Raw genomic sequence first — 22,639 nt, 5'->3', positions numbered from 1 at the left:
GGATGGGCAAAGGGAAAGCAGGCACATTCGCTCGACACAATTCGATATACACACTTTCGCAAGTCAACATTCGTTTTTGATCAATTCGCTACCGACACACTGCGCATATCATCAATTCGACACATACGCCTCGATCAGGGACATTCGCTTAGATACTGCGCCGCGTCAACACTGCACCTACTCCGATCACTCAGCGGTCCGGTTGACATCCTCCCCGCTCCGTATACGTGTACTCGGATTTCAAACAGACCATAATATTTTATATCATATTTTTCAATAAGTTTAAATAAAGCTTAAATTATTTTACACTTGAAATACGTGCGCATTTTTATTTAATATCGTGAAAGTGAATACTGCTTTGTTTCTAGATTTTTTGGCAACAAAAGCGTACAACTGGATTGGTAGATAGCTGCAATGAGGATGGAAATATTATTGAAGGTGCACGCGTTAATATTTCCATACCTACCTTTGAAAGCGTCACACAGGATATATCAATTTCCTAGATAAGTAACGAAGCAAAAACTATCCGTGAAGAATTTGAAAACTATTTCATGTCACCAGATGGCGAATTGCCGTGGCAGTATAAATTTATACAACAAAGCAGACACTTAACAGAATATATGCACTTTTCATAATCTTTAAATAAATTGTATGTATTTATTTGTATTTATAAATCAACATATTATGATAAATTTTCCTCATCTTGTTGCAAGACAGCATTCAGACCTACTTGAATTAATTCCGCGTGAAGTTTATTTGCTGGTCTTTTATTTCTTTTTGACAGTTCACGCATTTGCAGTGCAAGATACATGCCCACTCCATGCCAGTGGTCTTCTTCTTTATTTAAAAATTGTATTGCGCCCTCCATTGCATCTGTTGTCAGTGATTCATTAGATGCAGAGGGTTGGGATTTTGTGTCACTTCGGGCAGCTGTTGGTGGTGGCGTTACATCTGCATCCACATCTAGTGTTGAGACGGACGAACTACTCTTGCAGCGATCATGCAAACAGTAGAATTGCATAGCTGATCAAAACGGCCAATGTGGCAAAGCTTTACCGGCCGCTTGGCTTGATTTAGTTGTCATTTTTTTCTTTATATTTGAAAATGCCGTTTTTATATTCGCCCATTTTGCTTTGCATCCGTCAACTTCTTGGGTTGGAAATTTCTCCGCGATGTTATTCCAAGCTTTATCTCTTTTGGCGCGGTCTTTATATTCTAGGCAGGAATATTCCCAAATACAATTGTGCATTTCAATGGCCTGTATCAGTATTGTATGCAACTTACCGAACATATGTTTTATTTACATAAGTTTGCAACCAGTAGAGATGTCGAAGATCGATTAATCAAAGACCTTCGACTCGATCTTTTTATCTATTTTTTTTTTCGATTGGAATCGAGAATCAATTCAAAAATCATGACGATTAATGTGGATTTTTTTCAACTTTAAAATTTAAAAATTATTGATAAAGATTTTTCAAATTAATACTTAAAAATTTGCTGAGAAATATTGAGATTGAGTGTTGATTGGAGAAATTTTTTCAACTTTCGAATTTAAAGATTATTGGAAAAATTTTTCAAATTAATACTTAAAAATTTGCTGAAAAAGACAGATATTAGTGGTGATTGGCGTATTCGATCGGTGCTCAAGTGCCCGATAAAAATCTGCGCATTTTTCAATTTTTATTGCTCTTTATCAAACATTATAGCGTTCACATTATCGGCGCAACTGGGTCGATTTTGGTTGTGCATTGTAGGCCCAATATCGCCCATGATTGTCGCATTTCATAATATTTAATGCGGCCACATTATCGGTACATGAAATACACCGAAAATTGGTACCTTGCGCCAATAGTGGGACCCGGGCTTAACACTGAAAATGCTCAATTCTGCTATTTTCCAACCCTTCATGTTAAACAATGGTGAAATTCGCTAATAAATTTTTGTGGTGAAATCCTCTAATTGAAACGAGTGCTCCTTCAAAAAGAGGAACGTTTCGACAATCAGTACACCATGAACTTTCTCTAAAATACACGTACTCTGACCAAACTATACAAAAGTCACAGGGGACTACACCAACAAATCACAAATGAGGTAGACAGAAAAGGGAACAAAAAGGGTATAAGTAGAATGACCCAAAACCCTAGGCAGAAAACAAAGTGAGTGCGTTCCATATATTGGGCAGTCGAAAAAGTCTTTTCGTATTTTGTCAATAGATGTCGTTGCAGTCTAGTGTTATCGATCACAATGTGTCATACCATATAGTGTAGGGAAGGTAAGATTTTGCGCTTCATGAAGTAGAAAAAAAGTTACAGCTGTTCAAAAATGAGAGAATATATTGGAGAAATTCGTTATATACTGAAATTTTTGTAAAACATAAAGAAAAATGTCATACAAACCATCAATGAAATTTTTAAATTTTACGGAGACGAAGCTGTAACAGTTCGTGTAGCACAGCAATGTTTCGATTGCTTACCTTCTGGAAATTTCAAAATTTCAGTTTACACTGTAGAAAGTTTTCACAAGGAAACATTCCCAAATGGGTTAAGACGCCTCGCCGGCGCCCGAAATACGAGTATGGTCATCTTTAGTACTAGATTCCAGCACAAGAAGATTCATCAAGTTACCTGGCTGTCTCGGGATCGAAAAACAACCAACCAGATCGCTCATGTTGTGATAGACGGAAGCCAAGTCTCCAGTGTCTTAGATGTGCGTGCGCTTCGAGGTCCTAACATCGACTCGGACCACTATCTTGTTACAGCCAAGATTCGCACCCGAAGCTTCGACGTCGAGAAAGTGCCGTAAAGCCTCCTCAACATCGCGTATAAGGTTAGGTATAAGAGTAAAGCCCACCGTCAATAAACTGATTGGACATTATCAGTGTGGCTTTAGACCTGACCAATCAAAAACCGACCACATATACACCATGCGACCAAAAGCTCCATCAGGAACGGGAAGGACATTTCTAAACCGTTCGATACCAATCGAGGTTTCAGACAAGGCGACTCTCTATTGTTCAACTTCTTCAATATGCTGCTGGAGAAAATAATTCGAGCTACAGAACTTAATCGAGCAGGTACAATCTTTTATAAGAGTGTACAGCTGCTGGCGTATGCCGATGATATTGATATCATCGGCCTCAACACCCAGGCCGTTAGATCTGCTGTCTCCAGACTGGACAAAGAAGCAAAGCAAATAGGTCTGGTAGTGAACGAGGGCACGGCGAAATATCTCCTGTCTTCAAACAAACATCGTTGAAGTCTTAGACAATTTCGTCTATCTTGGAACTAGTGTAAACATCACCAACAATGTCAGTCTGGAAATCCAGCGCAGGATATCTTTGCCAACAGGTGCTACTTCGGACTGAGTATTCAATTGTGAAGTAAAGTCCTCTCTCGACAAACAAAAACCAAACTCTATAAGTCACTCCAACCATAATTCCCGTCCTGTTATATGGTGCAGAGGCTTGGACGATGACAGGTTATGCGAAAACAAACAGTTGTCGTTGAAGTCGTAGACAATTTCGTCTATCTTGGAACCAGTGTAAACATCACCAACAATGTTAGCCTGGAAATCCAACGCAGGATAACTCTTGCCAACAGGTGCTACTTCGGACCGAGTATTCAATTGTGAAGTAAAGTCTTCTCTCGACAAACAAAAACCAAACTCTATAAGTCACTCCAACCATAATTCCCGTCCTGTTATATGGTACAGAGGCTTGGACGATGACAACTGCTAATGAGTCGACGTTGCGAGAGAAAGGTTATGCGAAAACAAACAGTTGTCGTTGAAGTCGTAGACAATTTCGTCTATCTTGGAACCAATGTAAACATCACCAACAATGTTAGCCTGGAAATCCAACGCAGGATAACTCTTGCCAACAGGTGCTACTTCGGACCGAGTATTCAATTGTGAAGTAAAGTCTTCTCTCGACAAACAAAAACCAAACTCTATAAGTCACTCCAACCATAATTCCCGTCCTGTTATATGGTGCAGAGGCTTGGACGATGACAGGTGATGCGAAAACAAACAGTTGTCGTTGAAGTCGTAGACAATTTCGTCTATCTTGGAACCAATGTAAACATCACCAACAATGTTAGCCTGGAAATCCAACGCAGGATAACTCTTGCCAACAGGTGCTACTTCGGACCGAGTATTCAATTGTGAAGTAAAGTCTTCTCTCGACAAACAAAAACCAAACTCTATAAGTCACTCCAACCATAATTCCCGTCCTGTTATATGGTGCAGAGGCTTGGACGATGACAACTACTAATGAGTTGACGTTGCTAGAGAAAGGTTACGCGAAAGTTAAAATATACGACATTTTTTTTGAAATTCTACCTTACTAAAGGCTAATATTTAGTTGAATATCCTTTAATTCGTAGCACTTGAGTACATCGCTTCAGAATTGTTTGGACTAAAATAGCACATTGGGCCGGACGTATTTTGTTCCACTGTGCCTGTATTATTTCCTAGAAAGAATCTTTGTTGCGAGGGTTTCGTGCAGGTATGGCTCTTTTTATACTCTCGCAACAAAGTTGCTAAGGAGAGTATTATAATTTTGTTTACATATCGGTTATTTGTAAGTCCTAAAACTAAAAGAGTCAGATATAGGGTTAAATATACCAAAGTGATCAGAGTGACGAGTAAAGTTGAAATCCGGATGTCTGTCTGTCCGTGCAAGCTGTAACTTGAGTAAAAATTGAGATATCATGATGAAACTTGGTACACGTACAAAATTTCTTGGCTCCACAAGAAGGTTAAGTTCGAAGATGGGCAAAATCGGCCCACTGCCACGTCCACAAAAAGGCGGAAACCGAAAACCTATAAAGTGTCATAACTAAGCCATAAATAAAGATATTAAAGTGAAATTTGCCACAAAGGATCGCATTAGAGAGGGGCATATTTGAACGAAATTTTTTTGGAAAAGTGGGCGTAGCCCCGCCCCCTACTAAGTTTTGTGTACATATTTTGGAAACTACTATAGCTATATCAACCAAACTCTACAGAGTCGTTTCCTTCAGGCATTTCCATATACAGTTGAAAAATGGAAGAAATCGGTTAATAACCACGCCCATCTCCCATACAAAGGTTATGTTGAAAATCACTAAAAGTGCGTTAACCGACTAACAAAAATCGTCAGAAACACTAAATTTCACCGAAGAAATGGCAAAAGGAAGCTGCACCCAGGCTTTTTTTAAAAATTGAAAATGGGCGTGGCGTCGCTCACTTATGAACCAAAAACCATATCTCAGGAACTACTTGACCGATTTCAATGAAATTCGGTGTATAATATTTTCTTAACACCTTGTTGACATGTACGAAATATGGGTGAAATCGGTTCACAACCACGCCTTCTACCAATATAACGCTATTTTGAATTCCATCTGATGCCTTCTCTGTATAATATGTACATTAGGAACCAATGATGATAACGGAATAAAACTTTACTCAAATACGGTATTTGAGCTGAGGTATCCTTTGTGGAAAATTGTCGTGATCGGACTATAACTTTTCAAGGTCCCTGATATCGAACACGAAGAACTCAGTGCCTAACCTAACCTAACCTAATTTTTCACCGAAAATATCGGTAAATGTCACGGATGATGAAATCTCGATTATCACTTTATCATGCGAGAGTATAAAATGTTCGGTGACACCCGAACTTAGCCCTTCCTTACTTGTTTATAATCTCCCAGATATTTTCTATGCGATTTAGGTCCGGACTATAAACTGACCAATCCAGAATCTTAATAGACTCGTAAGAAGTGCTTGGTTTTGTTATCGTGTTGAAAAATCCAAAAAATGACTTAATTATATCAGCACAAGTGTGTATAATTAAAATATGCAATCATATGAATGTGTAAAAATCCTTTCAATTTGATCACAGCAGTATATGAGTGTATATTCGCACAACAATTACACATATACTATACATACTCCCTCATTTTCAAGTTCATCGCGGAAAACATATTTACATAGTCCGAAAATGTAATTATAATTTGCTGAATCTTTTACACCTGTTTCATTATACATACATAGTTATTATATGTATACTAGGGTGTTTTTTTTTATTGAACCATTAATTTTTTTCAATCCCGTCACGAAATTTCCATGCAAATACCCTAAAAAAATTACCTGAAAATTTTAGCTCTTAATATTAACATTAAAAACTGGACCAAGGCCTGTAAAAACTTTCCATAGAAAATACACTGCAATCATGAGTTTTTATCTTTAAATTCCTACAGATCAGAGGTATTTTATGGCATTGTTCACTCTACAAAAGTGCGCAGTGCAACAAAGTCGTAACTCACACCGGCGAAGAATTTCGCATTTTTTTTGTATACGTATATCTCGTAAATGACAGGAGCTATAGAAAAATGTACATGACAAATTTGTAGGAAATTTTATTTTCTATAAAAAAGGTTTGAGGTCAAAATCGCTATCATTAATATTTCTCGAGATATTCAGCTTTTTAAGTAAAGCTGTATACATTTTTCATAGATTTTTGAATACATACCATCTTTAACAATCAACCAACTGACTTTAAAACAATCACAGAATTAACACAAATAATAAAACAATTAGAAGGCAGCTCGAACGAAAAGACTATTTTAAGACAAAGAAACATACTAATAATTACTGAACTTGAAAATACAATACAAACTATTATCAAAACTGAGAATTTTGAATCCCTTAATTTTAGATATGGCTGAAATCAAAAAAGTTATAAGCGAGAAAAGAATTAACGTAATCATATCACATCTTATTGAGGTTTCAGAATTTAAAATTGCACAAAAAAATAATCTAATAATCTTCTTCTTCTTAATTGGCGTGGACATCGCTTGCGCGATTATAGCGAGTTAACAACAGCGCGCAAGTCGTTTTTTCTTTTCGCTACGTGGCGCCAATTGGATATTCCAAGCGAAGCCAGGTCCTTCTCCACTTAGTCCTTACAACGGAGTGGAGGTCTTCCTCTTCCTCTGCTTCCCGCGGCGGGTACTGCATCGAATACTTTCAGAGCTGGAGTGTTTTCGTCCATTCGGGCAACATGATGCCAGCGTAGCCGCCGTCTCTTAGTTCGCTGAACTATGTCAATGTCGTCGTATATCTCATACAGCTCATCGTTCCATCGAATGCGATATTCGTCGTGTCCAATGCGAAAAGGACCAGAAATCTTTGGTGAGAGTTATCCTGCACAAGTCTTTTGCAAGATTTGGCGTATGGTGAATATCTGGCCAGTTCTTAATTTTGCCAGGCCTAAAGCCTCCCTATTTGTGGATTGGGCAGAGCACAATTTCAATCGTTGGGCATGCTTTCGTCCAACTATATTTTACAAAGAAGCTGATGCATGCTCCTTGTTAGTTTTTCGCCGTCGTGTTCGAGAAGCTCGGCCGACAATCCATCGGCCCTCGCAACTTTGTTGTTCTTCAGGCGGGTAATTGCTATTCGAACTTCTTCAGGGTCGGGCAATGGAACGTCTGCTCCATCGTCATCGATTGGGGAGTCGGGTTCGCCTTCTCCTGGCGTTATATTTTCACTGCCACTCAGCAGGCTGGAGGAGTGTTTCCTCCATAATTTTAGTGTGCCCTGAGCATCAGTCGCAGAGTCAGAGCGCTTGGGGGTATAAATTGAAAATGAATACCTTGAGGGGCGTACTTTTGTACAATGTCGGGTGACAGTTGTTTTAAAAAATCCACAAATTGCTTTTCTGTGGCTCGTTGAGCTCCAATAAAGGTTTTGCCATTATCGCTCATGATTTTTGATGGATAGCCATGTCGAGCGACGAAGCGAGCAAATGCCGCGAGAAAAGCCTCCCTCGTCAGATTACTACATAGCTCAGGATGTACTGCCTTTGTCGTGAAACATACAAAGACAGCCACATTGCCTTTCATGACAGTGGGAGACCTTAACATAGACGCCTTTACCTGGAAAGGCCCAGCCAACAGTCAACAGCTGTTGTGGTAAAAGGCAGAGCGAAATTGCAGCTTTCAGGTGAAAGTGCTGCCATAATCTGCGCTCGTATCTTTTGTTTGTGCATAGTGCAAATCTTGCAGGTGAAGATGCACTTCTTGATTTGCGGCGTAAGAGGGGGATATAATACTCCTTGCGTACCATATGTTGCATGAGGCGATGTTCGGCGTGTAGCGTTAAGATGTGGATGTAATTGAGGAATAATGAGGCAGATGGTGACCTCTCTGGAATTATTATAGACTGGCGTTCGTTGTATGTTAGACTCGAATTAGCAAGCCGACCATTGGCACGAAGCAGACTTTTCGTGTCAAGGATTGGGTTTGGAACTTAGAGTGAGCTCTTTTTATCAATTGGCTTCGATTCTCTTAGTAGTGATATATCGCTGCTGAAGTAGGCCGCTTGTGTATATGCTATTAGTGCGACCTTTGCCTTTTGTAACTCTAGGTGCGTCACTGTGTTGCATGTGAAATTATGTGATCCCTTGACCTTGCTTTTGAGTTGTTCTATAAATTTGAACATATAAGCAACTACTCTGAGAGCTCTTGGAAACGATGAAAATCGTTCAAGGATGTCGGCGTCATCTATTAATGTGTGAAAGGTGGCGATTTTTCGACCTTCTGGGGCGATAATGTTGCGCATGGGGGATTGTGGCCAAGAATCCGGAGATTCTATCAACCATCGGCGGATATTCCACCAGAGGCTGGTAGTGGCAAAGTGGAGTGGCTTGCACCCTCTTGTACCTAGATCGGCAGGATTGTCACCACTGGCTACATGACGCCAAGTGGCTGATCCCACTAGGTCAAGTATTTGAGACGTTCGGTTAGAAATACCCGTTTTCCCTGCATGTTGTGGTTTTTCCAACCAGGCTAGTACAATTTCGGAATCGGCCCAAATACAATATATAGTTTGCATTTTGTCATGTTTAAATGCATTTGCACCATGGCTACTAATTTGAAAAGTAGTAGTGCGCCACATAACTCAAGTCGTGGGAGACTTATAGTTTTTAAAAGTGCCACCTTTGCTTTTGCTACTAGTAAGTGGCTTGTGGTAGTTAACGACATAGCCTCGCTCCGAGTCACACACGCACACTCACATACATCTAATCTGTTAATATACATCATAAACAAAGACGAACTATGTAAACCGATAGAACTTGTTTTGACATGCACTATCAGTCGAACAATAGAAATGAACTATTATTACACAGCCAACTCGACATATAAACAACAAATATCTGGCAATGGAATAATCCACTGCGATAACCACCTCCGCATCTCAACAATAACAAACAAGCGATAGCAAGATAACAGGTATCGAATTACAACAAAGAAGTTGAAAGCAGATAACAGCAGCCGCATTTCACTAGTATAAATAGCTGTAAGATCTTATATTAAAAGTGGTCGTGGTGTCACTTTGCGCAGTATGCTTTTCCAGAGGCGTCACAGAAGCCATCTAATTCGACTTTGTGTTCGGGGGAGTAGTTTACCCATCGCGGAATTTGAATCTGAAAAATATCCATCAGATTGTTTGCGAACTGGGACCATTTTTCTAAGCCAAGAGATTTCACTTGTTCGTCCCAGTATTTTTTGTCTAGCCATAATTCTTGAATCAGGATTTTCGCTTGTATCATAATTGGCGAAAGCCATCCTGCGGGGTCGAAAAGTTTTGCCACAGAGGATAGAATTTGGCGTTTTGTAATGGCGGATAATGCAGATATTGACTCAGTCGTGTATGTAAACTGGTCCGATATCACATTCCATTGGATGCCTAGAGTTTTTGTTGTACTTTCCTTTTCGAATATAGGGAAATTAGTGTCCAACAAATTTTCGTTTGGAATATTTTTGAGTATATTTGGGTGATTTGCCGTAATCTTTTTTAAAGGAAACCCTGCGGATTTGAGGGCTTTTATCACCTGTGATAAGGCCTCGTATGCTTGTGGAAGGGTGTGACTTCCAGACAGAATATTGTCTACATTTGTTTGAGTTTTCAACACTTTAGTTGCCAGAGGAAATTCTGATTTTGTGTTGTCTGCCAATTCGTGGAGTGTTCGAATGGCTAAATATGGTGCACAGTTAACGCCAAATGTAACTATTTTTAGTTTGAAGTCGCGTAAAGGACTGGTGGGGGATCTTCGGAACATAATACGTTGAAATCTTGGTCGTCTTTATGTACGAATATTTGCCGATACATTTTTTCAACGTCCCCATTGAATACGTATTTGAATATACGCCAATTTAATATCAGAAGCATTAAATCTGGTTTGAGTGTAGGTCCCGTAAATAAGATATCATTTAGAGAATTCCCTGAACTAGTGGTTTTCGAGGCATTAAAAACAACTCTTACTTTTGTTGTTTTTTTTTGTCTGGCTTCACTACTGCGTGATGTGGGAGATTAAACGAGCAGTATTTGCCGTTGACGATTTTCTCCCCTGGGGTTACTTCCTCCATGTGATCTAAATGGAGGTATTCTTCTAACACACCATCATATTCAGATTTGAGTTCACCTTTTTTAAGTAGATTTCTTTCCATACTTAGAAACTGTATCGCAGAGGTGCGAGAGTGACCTAAGGCGAGTGAGTTAGGAAATTGTTGCTTAAGTGGTAGTCGTACGACGTACCGACCATTTTCTGATCTAGTAGTTGTGGCTTTGTAAAAATCCTCACAATACTGATCTTCAGGGGTTGTGACTGATATGGGGGGGAGTTCTTCTAATTCCCAAAATTTTTTCAATTGTGAATTGAGGTACTCGCTTGAGACTTCCTCAACTTGAGTTGTCATTGTTGTGACTGGTTCCACAACTAGGTCGCTTAGGACCCATCCGAAAATGGTATTTTGCGCCAGAAGTGTTTTGCTAATTTTCTCAATACCTTCGAGTATTATCTGTGGTATGAGATCGCTGCCTAATAGAAGATCTATTTGAGCGAGGGTGTTGAAGTTTGGGACTGCTAGCTTTAGGTATGAAACCTTTTACCAATGCTTGCTATTTATGTGATAGCTGGGTAACATATTGGTTAATTGCGGTAAGACAATAGCTTCTGCTTGTATGCGCTTATCCGCTTTGGGGGAAAAGAGGGTAATGGGGCAGATTTTATTTGAGTTTTGAACAACTCTTCCGCCCATTCCCGTAATTTCAAAGTTGGCCAGTTTTGTTGGTAACTGTAGCCTGTTTTGTGCCCTCGACGCTATAAATGATCGTTGTGATCCTTGGTCTATTAAGGCTCTGAGTTTAAACAGTTCTCCTCGGTGTTCGATGGAGACAACTGGTGTGGGTAATAGTACCCTACTGTGATTTTCGGTATGTAGCGTTTGGGTTTTCAACGCCTTTGAGCAGCATGGTGCTTCTTGGCAGTTTTCAGAATTTGTTGTGGCAACTAATCCTGTTGCTCGTTTGCATTGTTCGGGGGTGAGCTGGAAAAATTTGTTATATGTAACATTTAATGATGTCTTTTATGGCAGTAAACGCAATTAAATTTGCTTTCGCAATCTTTAAGCGTATGCGCGTGTGACAGACAGTTGGTACATAATTTTTTCGTTCTTACGAAATTGTTTCGATCGCTAACATTCATTTTTTTGAGTTTTTGGCATAATTTTAGTTTGTGACCTCCTCTACAAAGTTCGCATGACGTTTGCTTATATTGTTCGGATGTGAACGATTGATTTAAAAAAAAACTTCTATTTGAATTACTGTGGCTACTTGCTTGGGGTCTATTGAAGCTTCTATTGAAGTCGTTTTGAACGTTTTTCGTTCTTACTAGTTTTTTATCTACCTTTTCTGCAATTTCATATTGGGTAGTAAGAAATTCTTTCATTTGTTGCCACGTTGGGCACTTTCTTCGTGATGAGAGCGATTGCTCCCACAAAAGTAACGATTTTTCTGGTAATGGCAGCTGTGCATATATTTACCAGAATGGGGTCCCAATTATCTGTGGGAATATTCTGTGTCGATAAAACCGACAAACAATTTGAAACCGTGGATTTAAGCTTTATGAACTCTTCACTAGTTTCTTACTGAATTTTTGGTAAATTCATTAGTATCGTCACTTGCTTGTCGACCAATATTCTCTCGTTTTCATAACGTGCTTTTAGAGCTTCCCAAGCAAAATTAAAATTTTCGTCATTGAGAGCGAACTGTTTCACTATTACGCCTGCCTGACCTTTTGTTTTGTATCTGAGGTGATACAATTTTTGCGCTTGTGACAATTTTGGATGGTTTATGTACACAGCTGTAAACATGTCCCGGAAAGAAGGCCACTGTTCATAACCACCATGAAATATATCTGTGTCGCATACTGACACTTTAAGGTGAATGCCTGAACTTGCCTCTTGGGCTTGTCTTTGTGGCAGCTCTACTCTCGGTTGTGGAGTAGTTGCAATTGCTCTTAATAGCTTTAGTTGATCAGAAATCATTGCTTTTGTGTCTTCGAACTGGTCTAGGCAGTGTTCATACTTGGTGTATGCCGAGGATTTAAAATTTTCCGGTGGATCTGAGTCGTCAGATTCTACGATTGCGTCATATGCCGCTTGGAGACCTGTCCAGAAATTGTCTAAAATATCTTTTTTGATTTCTAAGACCGATTCCGAATTGTCGTGAATCGGTGAAGATGAAAATCGAGTGCAGTATCGTATCAAACTGTCACTCTCAGCAATGAATTTTGTATAAGAAATGTCTTTACCCCTCTTTAGTTTTGTAGCACCTTGCTTTGAGCGTGTAGCTTCAAATAAAGATAACGCTTTACGTATTTAATAATATGCGCGAACTCTTTTAAGTTAATAAGAGTTTTTAGATGAAGTAAATAATTAATCGCTTAAACTTGATTTAATTGTTTTTAATTTTTTTTTTGACCGGAAAATATTTTAAGTATTTTATTTCTCTGTGTATCTTTCTTTTATATATGGGATTTTCCATACCAAATCGAGCACTTTTGAACCCGACCCCTTTAGATTTTGCTGAAACTTATCCATCTTTTCTACCCTTTGAAAAACATTTTTGAGAATTTTTTCAAAATTTTTTGTCCAACTTCAAAAAAGTTATAAATTTTTCAAAAAAAATGCTTTTTTATTTTCAAATAGCCATAACTTTTGTAGGAATTGACTTTTGGGGATCATTTTTTTTTTAATTTTTGTTTTTGAATGAACTTTTCGAAAAAATACACAAAAAAAATATAACACCATTAATTATATAAAATAATCGGTTTTTTCTTCATTTTTTGAAAGTTCGCCATTTTTGTTTTTTTTCCTCAAAAAAAAAAAACTTCATTTAATTTGACAACTATCCCTGCTAATCCCGGAGTGGACCGATTTTTTTTATATTTTTTTTTTATTAAAAAAATAATATAAAAAAAAAATTTTCAAAAATGAAAAAAAAAAATTTTCCGCAAACTTTATTTCTATCATATAATTTAACAATTTTATTATATAATATTCTCAATTTACTTACTTAATTTACGAATATAATCACCAAGATTCAAATTTTTACCATTAGTAACGTCGATAAACTAGGGTTGGACACTTATAGACTTACATACCTACAAATGTATATATGTATAGTCAGTATACTAGAAACTATACGCTAGTGTGTATCGATTTATGAATACGGTTTTTTCATACTCTCTAAAACATAACCATAACATATATTTTTTATATATAGCACCGGGCCGTACCCGAAAGCACCCAGCCGAAAATGGAGCCCTGCGCGAGAAGCTGTCCAGACATTTGTGGCATGACTTGTTGGTCATGATGCGGGAGTAGACATCTGCGCCGAGCACCAAACGTATCGGCGTCGACTTGTAAAAGTTGGGATCCGCTAGTTTTATGTGTGTGTACGGGGCTGCTATGTCGGAGTCCAACGTGGTGGCCGGGCTGATCCGCATATAATCATGCATTACCCTTGCATGCGTGGATATGCGGGCATTCGTCCCGTGTCTGCCTCGCAGTACTAAGAGGCAGCCGTGTTGACCACCGACATGAGTCTGCACTAGTTGCAGTTCCCTTGCGAGATCGCGCGCAATTAGCGATGTAGGTGCGCAGGCGTCTATGAGAGCCCTCACTAGATGTAGGCGTCCTCTTGCCTCGATCTTTACAACCGCCGTGGGTGAAATGGCTGTCGTTGGCAGCAAGGAAGGAGTCAATATGCTGGCTCGATCCGTTAGCCCGGCTCTAAAGGAGCTAGCCCGGTGAAGATGGAGAGACCTGGTCTCCAGTCTGGTCGGGTTGTGCGCTTGGCGGCGGTGCTGACGGCAATTGTGCGAGCGACGTTCGTGTTGCAGAAGGGGGCGGAAAGTCCGGGTTTCCGTTTCTTCTCCCGGTGATGGGCGGAAAAGCCGTGTTTCCGCTCCGGTTTCAAATAATTCTCCCTCCTCCGGTTCTGGTTGGAGAGGCCTGGGCCCTTGGGTATTTTCCCCGATGTGCAGCATTGTGTGGTGCTTCTCGTTGCAGCGCCGGCACCGTGCGTCGCTGGAGCAATTCGCTGCCCTGTGGTTGACCGCAAGGCAGTTTACGCAGTACTTGCCTATGAGTGCCTCCCGTAGGCGCTCTTCCGGTGTAGCGCCGCAGTCTTCTTCAAGGTACTGTAGCGAGTCATCTTCCTGAAATTACCCCGTTGACGATTTTGTGTTGTTTGTTTTTGCCTATCATCTAAGACTGATTGGGTGGCGAGAAAAAGTGCATAAATTATTTGATCGTGTGAACGCTATATTATATTGCATAGTGTGGAGGTGGCCATATGTGGTGTGAACTGCCTTACATTACCATAGTGCTGTAAATAATAATAATTAAATAAAAACATTTTGCCTTTAGCATCAGATTTATGTTATCGTTATTGTTTTGTTTATCGTACGTTTTCGACAAAGTGGCCTGCCACCAAAGAAAATGTTAAATACAATTTGTTTTAATAATTATTTTCAATTCTTACTTGTCAATAAAGTACTTCTTGCTCAGTAAGTTCAAGGGCAATGCATACATGTTCTGCTGTAGAAGGAGACTTTCGGTTTGCAACTTCGTTATTTGCTAGCAAAACATATTTTTCAAATATGGCATTTGCAAAAAAAAAATTAATTTAAAATTCATAAGCATGAGTTATGCCTCATAGTTAAAAAAAAAAAACAGTTTTAGATTCACTGTTGTTAAATTTTTAAGGCGAATTAAAAACTGACGGCATGGCATCACCGTATGTCATGAATGACATTTTGTATTATTGGTTATGTGCGCAACACGTGCACAGATCAACCCCGGCAGCAGAAAAAGGTAAGTCAGTAAACATAATTAAATTTACATATTTATTTAAATATTTTCTTTTTCTTTCAGACTCGTGAGCATGCTCTTCTTGCTTTCACCCTTGATGTGAAACAACTTATTGTTGGTGTCAACAAGATGGATTCGTCTGAACCACCATACAGTGAGGATCGCTATGAGGAAATCACGAATGAAGTATCCTCATACATCAAGAAGATCGGTTACAATCCAGCTGCTGTTGCATTCGTGCCAATCTCTGGCTGGCATGGTGATAACATGCTGGAAGCATCCACCAACACTCCATGGCTCAAGGGATGGATAATAAGATAATAATGTAATACCAACCGGCATCAAATCATCGAATGAACACTGTACGCACGTAGCATTTGACAACTTCGATCGCTTCGTCGACACCACTTCCGGAAGAGATACTATGCATGACACGGTTAGTATTATTTATCAGTTTCCTAATGTCATTATCTCGAATAAATTCAGTTCCAATGTGGTTAGGCTATAACTGTATGACATAAAGTGATGGGAGTAAACAGCAAAAGATCGAGTATCTATCTCCGATAAATAATTCTCCGACATCTTACGCAATCGTTAAGGAACCATTAATCATAGCGAACGAAATAGCTGAAAAGTGTAGCCAACCACATATTATCGCGACATATGATTTAGCAATATCAAAAATGGCTATGCAGATTCAAGAAAAAGAGAGGCCTAATTTTGACAAAGTTTTTGTAAATTTAGGAGCATTTCACATGGACATTGCTTTCTTCAAAACGATAGGGAAATATATCGATTCTAGTGGATTAGTGGAAATTCTAGTTCAAGCAGAAGCAGATCCACCGGCAAATCAATGAATAGCTACTTGGACAGCAAGCATTTTAATCGATGCAAGCGCTTACATCCACTAACTGCTGCTGCATTACAAATACTTCATTTCGAACAGTATTTATCCACAACGAATGCATCTCCCGAAGCGTTGGATGAATTACTACAAGCTCAAATACAGAATGCATCAAATCAGGCTGCATGTGACGTCAGCGAACGAGTTGAACTACCAGATTTATTGCATCGTATTTCAAATGGATATAAGCAGTACTACAGAGACACTTTAAGTAGTGCAAAAGGAAAAACAGCACAATTTTATTATCAATATTCTGAGTTAATTAATTTATTTCTTCGGTTTTCAAGAAGCATGTGTACTAGCAACTTTGAACTGTATATGGACTCGATATACAACATGTGTGACTTATTTTTTGCTTTTAGCCAGCCTAATTACGCTAGATGGGCTGTATTATACTTTAGTAATTTAATCACGATGTATACTGAAAATTCAGTTTTGGTAGAGGAATTTCGTCGCGGCGCCTTTGGAATCAGACGTACGTATGTACCAAAGCTAATTTTGCTCGATCACCTGTGGACTTGACGCTAGAGCAGACTATCAATGCTGATGCTAGCAATCAGTTGACTGATAATCTTGCCGTGGACTCAATATCTGCGCGTCAAAGATGGGCGCTCAATGACAGCATGAGAACGAAAATATTATCAGCTGTAAAAGAAAATGTCGATTTAAAAAAAATATGATACTTCGCATTCGTTGCAAAAAAGCGCGATTAAAAAAGACAGAAAAAGCCTAGGCAGTATTATTGAGGCAATAAAAGATACAATGAATCCATTTGATGAAACAATAGATAAAAATAATTTATTCAACATTTCCACGGGTAAAGCAGCATCTGAAGACGTTGGTGATTTTTTGTTGAACGTTAAGGCAACTGGTGAACAACAGAAACTAAATTTTATCACTGAATGTTCTACAATTCCCGGAAGATTTGATAAAGCTATCAAGCGGAACAAAATCTTGAATTTCACTTCGGAGTGCACAAGTAGAGTAGTGATGAATAAAGATCAAAACAAGAGGGTGTTATTAAAAATGGAACGAGATATATTTGGACGACTGTTGGCAATTAGTGTAAACAAAAGAATTAATTTGGAACACTGCTTAACTTTTCCACTAGCACCACTGCCACCTGCTCTTTTCTCATGTGCTGGTGAAATGTTTAAAACTGCTAAATCAACCTTAGCGAAAGCTTTAAAATCGGGAACAGAAGTGGTCGAACCGACAAATATCAGCGTTGAAATAATCGACGGTTTTTACTTTTTGCATTTAATCGGATCTTCTATGCCACAAACTTTTGAAAAAGTTGCGGAGTCAATACTCATTCAACTTTGTTCAACAACTGCTACAGAAATACATTTAGTTTTTGACCGTTATATATCACCGTCGATCAAAGATTCTGAACGCCACAGTCGCAAAGAATTCGACACTCCATATAAAATTTCTGGACCTCAACAAACCAGGCCCAAAGATTTTTTGCGCAGCCTCAAAAACTACTGTTTCAAAACAGCCTTGGTACACTTTTTGGCTGAGTATTGGGAAAACCAAAATTTTGTAACGATCGTCGGAAATAAAAAGATTTTTTTGACTGTTGACCACCAGTGTTTCTCTTACGAAGTCCAGCAAAATTCCATAAAAAAAAGTGAAGAAGTTGATTACTTATGTCATCATGAAGAAGCGGATACGAGGATGATTTTTCATGCATATAAAGCGCCACCAGAATCGAAAATTTTAATTAAGGCCTCTGATACCGATGTTCTGGTTATTTTGCTGGGAAATATTCACAAAATTCAGCATTCTGAAATTTGGCTAGCCAATTCAGCGACAAAAAATAAAAATAATCAACATTTGGAGTGCATTAATTGCACTGAATTAGCGTTGAAGTTGGGATCCAAGTTATGCCGGAGTCTTCCAGCTTTCCATGCATTTACAGGATGTGATTATACGGCTGCATTCTACAACAAAGGAAAAGTTAAACCATATAAATTATTTTCCAAAAACGAAAAGTATCAGACAGTTTTTTCATCATTGACAGATGAAGCTGATCTTTTTATTAACGAAAAAATGGACACAGTTCAAGAGTTCACAGTTAATATGTATGGTATAAAAAACTGCAATAGGGTAAATGAAGCGAGATATCGAATTTTTGTGAAAAGTTATTCTTCAAAAGAAGACAGCGAAAAATTCTTTAAAAAAATTAAAAGTTTTGACTCAAATACTATACCACCGTGCTGGATATCACTACAACAAAAAATTTTAAGAACAATTTTTGTCAATTCTATGTGGCTGCATGCAACGGATCCTGAATGTGTTAAATTACAGCCTGAAACCTGCGGTTGGTTTGTTGATGATTATCTAAAACCAACAGGATTCATTGGGGACCAAACGCCTTTAACAGTACAAGATATTGCTGAAATGACAGAAAAAGAAAATAGTGACGACGAATGTTCAGAACTTGAAGATGCCAGTTTTTCTTCCCATGAATCAGATTTTGAATAATGTAAATTAATTAAAAATTTTTTTTAATCACAACGTTATTGTATTTATAATAAATGGCACTGAATACGTTTCTCGGACCTCTCTTTCACACGTATTCAGCCGCACGAATATTTCGTTTTTTAAAAATCGACAACCGGGATTCAGCACCAATTTTTCGCAGCCAACCTTATATCATTATACTCGCAATAAAATTATCTTTATTTTGGTATAAGGTTTATCGCGTAAGTGGATAGGTGCAAATCACTATTTTTAAGTTACCTGTATGTACTTGCCAACCTAATAATTGCACCAAGAAAAAGAAGACAACCCAGTGTTTGCATATTCTATAAGCTATATACTTTCGATTAGTCTACAGCTTATTGCGTAAGAGAGTGGGTGTAATGTTTAAAAAAAAATCGTTTTTTAATTATTAATTAATTACACTTAGCATCACAATTTCCAGCCAACCTCTTCGAAATTAATATTTTAATGTAATAAATTTTATATAAAAATTATTTTCATCCCGTAATACGATGGGTGATGGTGGTACTATGGTGGGATCTCCTACTACACTTTTCATAATAAAATAATAATGCTTATACAAATTTTAATCAGTTTTAAAATTTTGGTATTCGGGTCGTAGAAAAAGACTGAAAAGGAAGGATAAACTCGTAATTTCCGTTTTGTTATGGTGACGAAGTGTGTTAGTGTTGCATATGGAGTAGTGTGTGGTGTTTGTAGTGTAGTGTAGATAAACGATTGGGGAGGCTTAGCTCAATTAGCCATGTAGAAAAAGTGAATAAAAAGTATGAAAGCAAGTTCTAGGTGAGGCGAGAATCTAGGTCTCAATAAACACGGTGATAATAACCGACGACGCAATAATAACGCGTGTAGAGTTCTTAAACTCCCACGACTTGTCAAAGGTATCCTCCCACACTTTGAAACACAAAGTTAGTGTGCCTGTCATAAAGATACGTTACCTAAACACGCCCAGACTGCACTAGGTTACGCATCACAAAGCTAAAACGGCAAATCATCCAGGCTGCACGGGGTTTGCTCGCATATGAGCAAGAATTATTTTTACATACGAAGAAAACAATAAGATCGGCACCCTTGTTTACCGCAGGCTCTGCAGTAAAATGATCGACCCTTCTGGCAGTTATCAAATTTTGTAAATTGATCTTTCCGATGCTCAAATTTAAATTATTTAGCTTCTGAAAATGTGAATAGTTATTATTTTTCCTGTTAATACACAATGTATTTTCCATAATATTTCACTAGCTTTTCCCGCTGTTTCGTTTGTATTAATCCTCCAGAATACAACATTATTGTAATATATTGGGTTGTCAAAAAAGTTTTGCGGTATTTTTATTGAATCAATTCGTGTGGCACCCATACATCGAGCTTCTTAGTGACTCCAAGCTTCTTCAAATGGTTTATAACGGTTTGATGACTACTATGCCGGTCTTTTTTGACCAATTCAGCGGTTTTATCGCAATTTTCGACGACAGGCCTTCCGGAGCGTGGCGCATTTTCGACCACCTCCACACCAGAACGAAAACATTGAAACCATAGTTGTGCAATGGAAATGGAAACTGTATCGGGTCCATAAACTGAACAAATTTTATTGGCGGCTTGAGATGCATTTTTGCCCTTATCGTAGTAGTACTGTAAAATATTCCGTATTTTCTCTTTATTTTTCTCCATTTTTGCGACGCTATAACTCACGAACGACTTAAAAGAAACGACAATCAATCAAACACGTGTTAGCGCGTGAAATGAGCTTTCTAAAAAGAAATAGCATGACCCGATGCGACGAATAAAACTAGAACTACGCGCTTTCAGCGCCAACTAGCGAAAATACCGCAAGACTTTTTTGACAACCCAATATATAACTAAATACATAGCATGTACGCGAATATTATGCGCTGATCATCTACATGGTAGGGGTGTTATCCCAACTTTAGTCTAATTAACGGTCTCGATGAATTTTTGTTTTGTTAGACTTTGAAAATTTTTGACAAACAATCATATCTGCCGAAATAAATTTTTTCAATTTAATTTACTAATAGAAAATTGAATTCAATTCTTGAATTGAAACTTATTTCAACGAATGTAGTTGCAAAATTGATGATGACTCTTCAAAAGGGCCATCTACTAGGATCATCAACAGGCGGGTATATAACGAAATAGGGTTTCATGTTTAAATACCATACGTAGAAAATTATATAGAAAACCGTTATTGGGTTATTGGTGTTCTCTCAACAACTTCGCTTGTATATCGCACATATTTTCCCGCTTTTGATACCTAGGTTGCATTTTATATTTCGAGAACAAAAACAAATATTAATCATCGAATCATTGCCATTAAACAATTAAAGCTGCATAAGGTTTGTCCGGAAAGGAATAGGACTGAGTCGATTTAAAAAAATTTATTGAACCAATCGTTACAATTCTAAAAACTTTCAAAATAGTCTCCTCTGCGTCAATGCAGCGCTGCCGTCGCGATTTCCAAGCATTTAAGGCGTTAGGGAAAGCATTCTGCGGAATAGCCTTGGGAGCCAAGGTGCGTGCTGCTGGAGTCCCTTATGTCGTCTCAAAATGCTTGCCTTTCATCGCCCTTTTCAGGCAAGGAAACAAAAAAGTGTACGGCGGCTGCGAAAGCGTTTGGATGTCGGTCTTGGTTAGGTAGCTGTTTACAAGAAAGGCGGAGTGAGCCGGGGCGTTGTCGTGGTGAAACTTCCAATTGCCTGTGATGTCTTGTCGGACCCGATTGACTCTTCGTTTGAGTTTCTTGAGGACTTCCACGTAAAACTTGTCGTTGAGGGTTTGTCTAGGAGGAAGAAATTCATGGTGGTGGACGAATCCTTCGATGTCACAAAAGACAATAAATATCGTTTTCACTTTGGATTGGCTCATTCATCAGCGACCTCTTCCCGACCCTCCAAAAAAGCCTGGTACTACCGAAATACACTTCTTGCTAAATCCACCTTTGGATAAGCCTGCTTGATCATATCAATCGTCTCTGTCGCTGATTTACCGAGTTTCACACCGAAATACATCACTTCTTGCTAAATCAACCTCTGGATAAGCCTGCTTGATCATATCAAACGTCTCTGTCGCTGATTTACCGAGTTTCACACAGAATTTACTCGCTTACCTCTGCTCTAACGAACGCTGCATTTTCGACTTGCACAACTCACAGAAATACCTCCGGAGGAAATATTTGTCCTGACTCTGCAGGTGCTCGGGTACAACCGACTAGCTGCTCGTCTGAATCCAGTCGGTTCACGCACACTCCGAAGTACAGTCGCGGCGCAAGAAATTCAGTCCTATTACTTTCCGGACTACGATTCATTAACTATTCCGTTATCATAGATGTGCTTCGAAGCCGTTATCGTATTTGTTTTAACATCTCTCTTTACCAATTCGAGTGATCCACAAATTTTGTGGTGTCTATCGTGAAAAAAATTTAATCCAATCAAATGCTCATGCAATACTGAATGTCTGCTGTAGTTTCCATCTTACGATAGGTCACATGCCGACCTTGCAATATCAGTTTGCGCACAGCATCAATAGTTTCCGGAACAACATCTGATTTTGAACGACCTTGAAGAAATACATCTTGGAGTGATCTACAACCTCGTTTGGGTTAATCTTACCATCGAGATTCAACGCCAAACATTTAGTTAAGTTCATCGATGCACTGTTGCTGAAATAATCCACATCGAAAGTTGTAAAAAAGTAATCGCGCGAAAATGTTCACGATCTAATTCAATTTTTTGGTAGAAATGAATGTTTTTAAGTTCGGTGAACTTTACGAAAAATTCCCGAAATATAAAAGGCAACTTACGTAACTGAATATTTCTGTTTATTCAATAAAGACTTGCTGACCGTGAGGCGCCATTTCACTTCCACTAATCAAAAGTTAAAATTAGCTAACGCAACAAATTTTTTGGGGGAATTCCCTTACTTTTAAAACATTTTCCGCAAAGAAACAGAAGTTGGTTTCTGGTAAATTCTTGCTAATTGACACAATGCCACAGTGTTAAGTTTT

At 38.6% G+C, this 22,639-nt stretch overlaps 1 protein-coding gene across 3 annotated transcripts in view; it reads left to right on the top strand.

The window, feature by feature from the left end:
• The window catches only part of LOC125780337 (ionotropic receptor 75a), a 1,012,909-nt gene that overhangs the window by 327,946 nt on the left and 662,324 nt on the right, over window positions 1-22,639 (top strand). The window contains exons 1-3 of one of the 3 annotated variants that reach the window (XM_049462533.1): window positions 15,165-15,212; window positions 15,273-15,645; window positions 15,711-19,170. The exons of 1 other annotated variant lie outside the window; for it this stretch is intronic. In XM_049462533.1, coding sequence (XP_049318490.1) covers window positions 16,876-18,603 — 1,728 coding nt within the window. In that variant the 5' untranslated portion in view covers window positions 15,165-15,212; window positions 15,273-15,645; window positions 15,711-16,875 and the 3' untranslated portion in view covers window positions 18,604-19,170. Of the gene's footprint in view, window positions 1-15,164; window positions 15,213-15,272; window positions 15,646-15,710; window positions 19,171-22,639 lie in introns of those variants that run through there. One more of the 3 variants, XM_049462534.1, reaches the window with a different exon arrangement.

Source organism: Bactrocera dorsalis, chromosome 1, assembly GCF_023373825.1.
Source record: "Bactrocera dorsalis isolate Fly_Bdor chromosome 1, ASM2337382v1, whole genome shotgun sequence".
Classification (NCBI taxonomy): Eukaryota; Metazoa; Arthropoda; class Insecta; order Diptera; family Tephritidae; genus Bactrocera; species Bactrocera dorsalis.
Note: the sequence above shows the minus strand (reverse complement) of the source record. Positions and strands in the feature narration are given on the sequence as shown.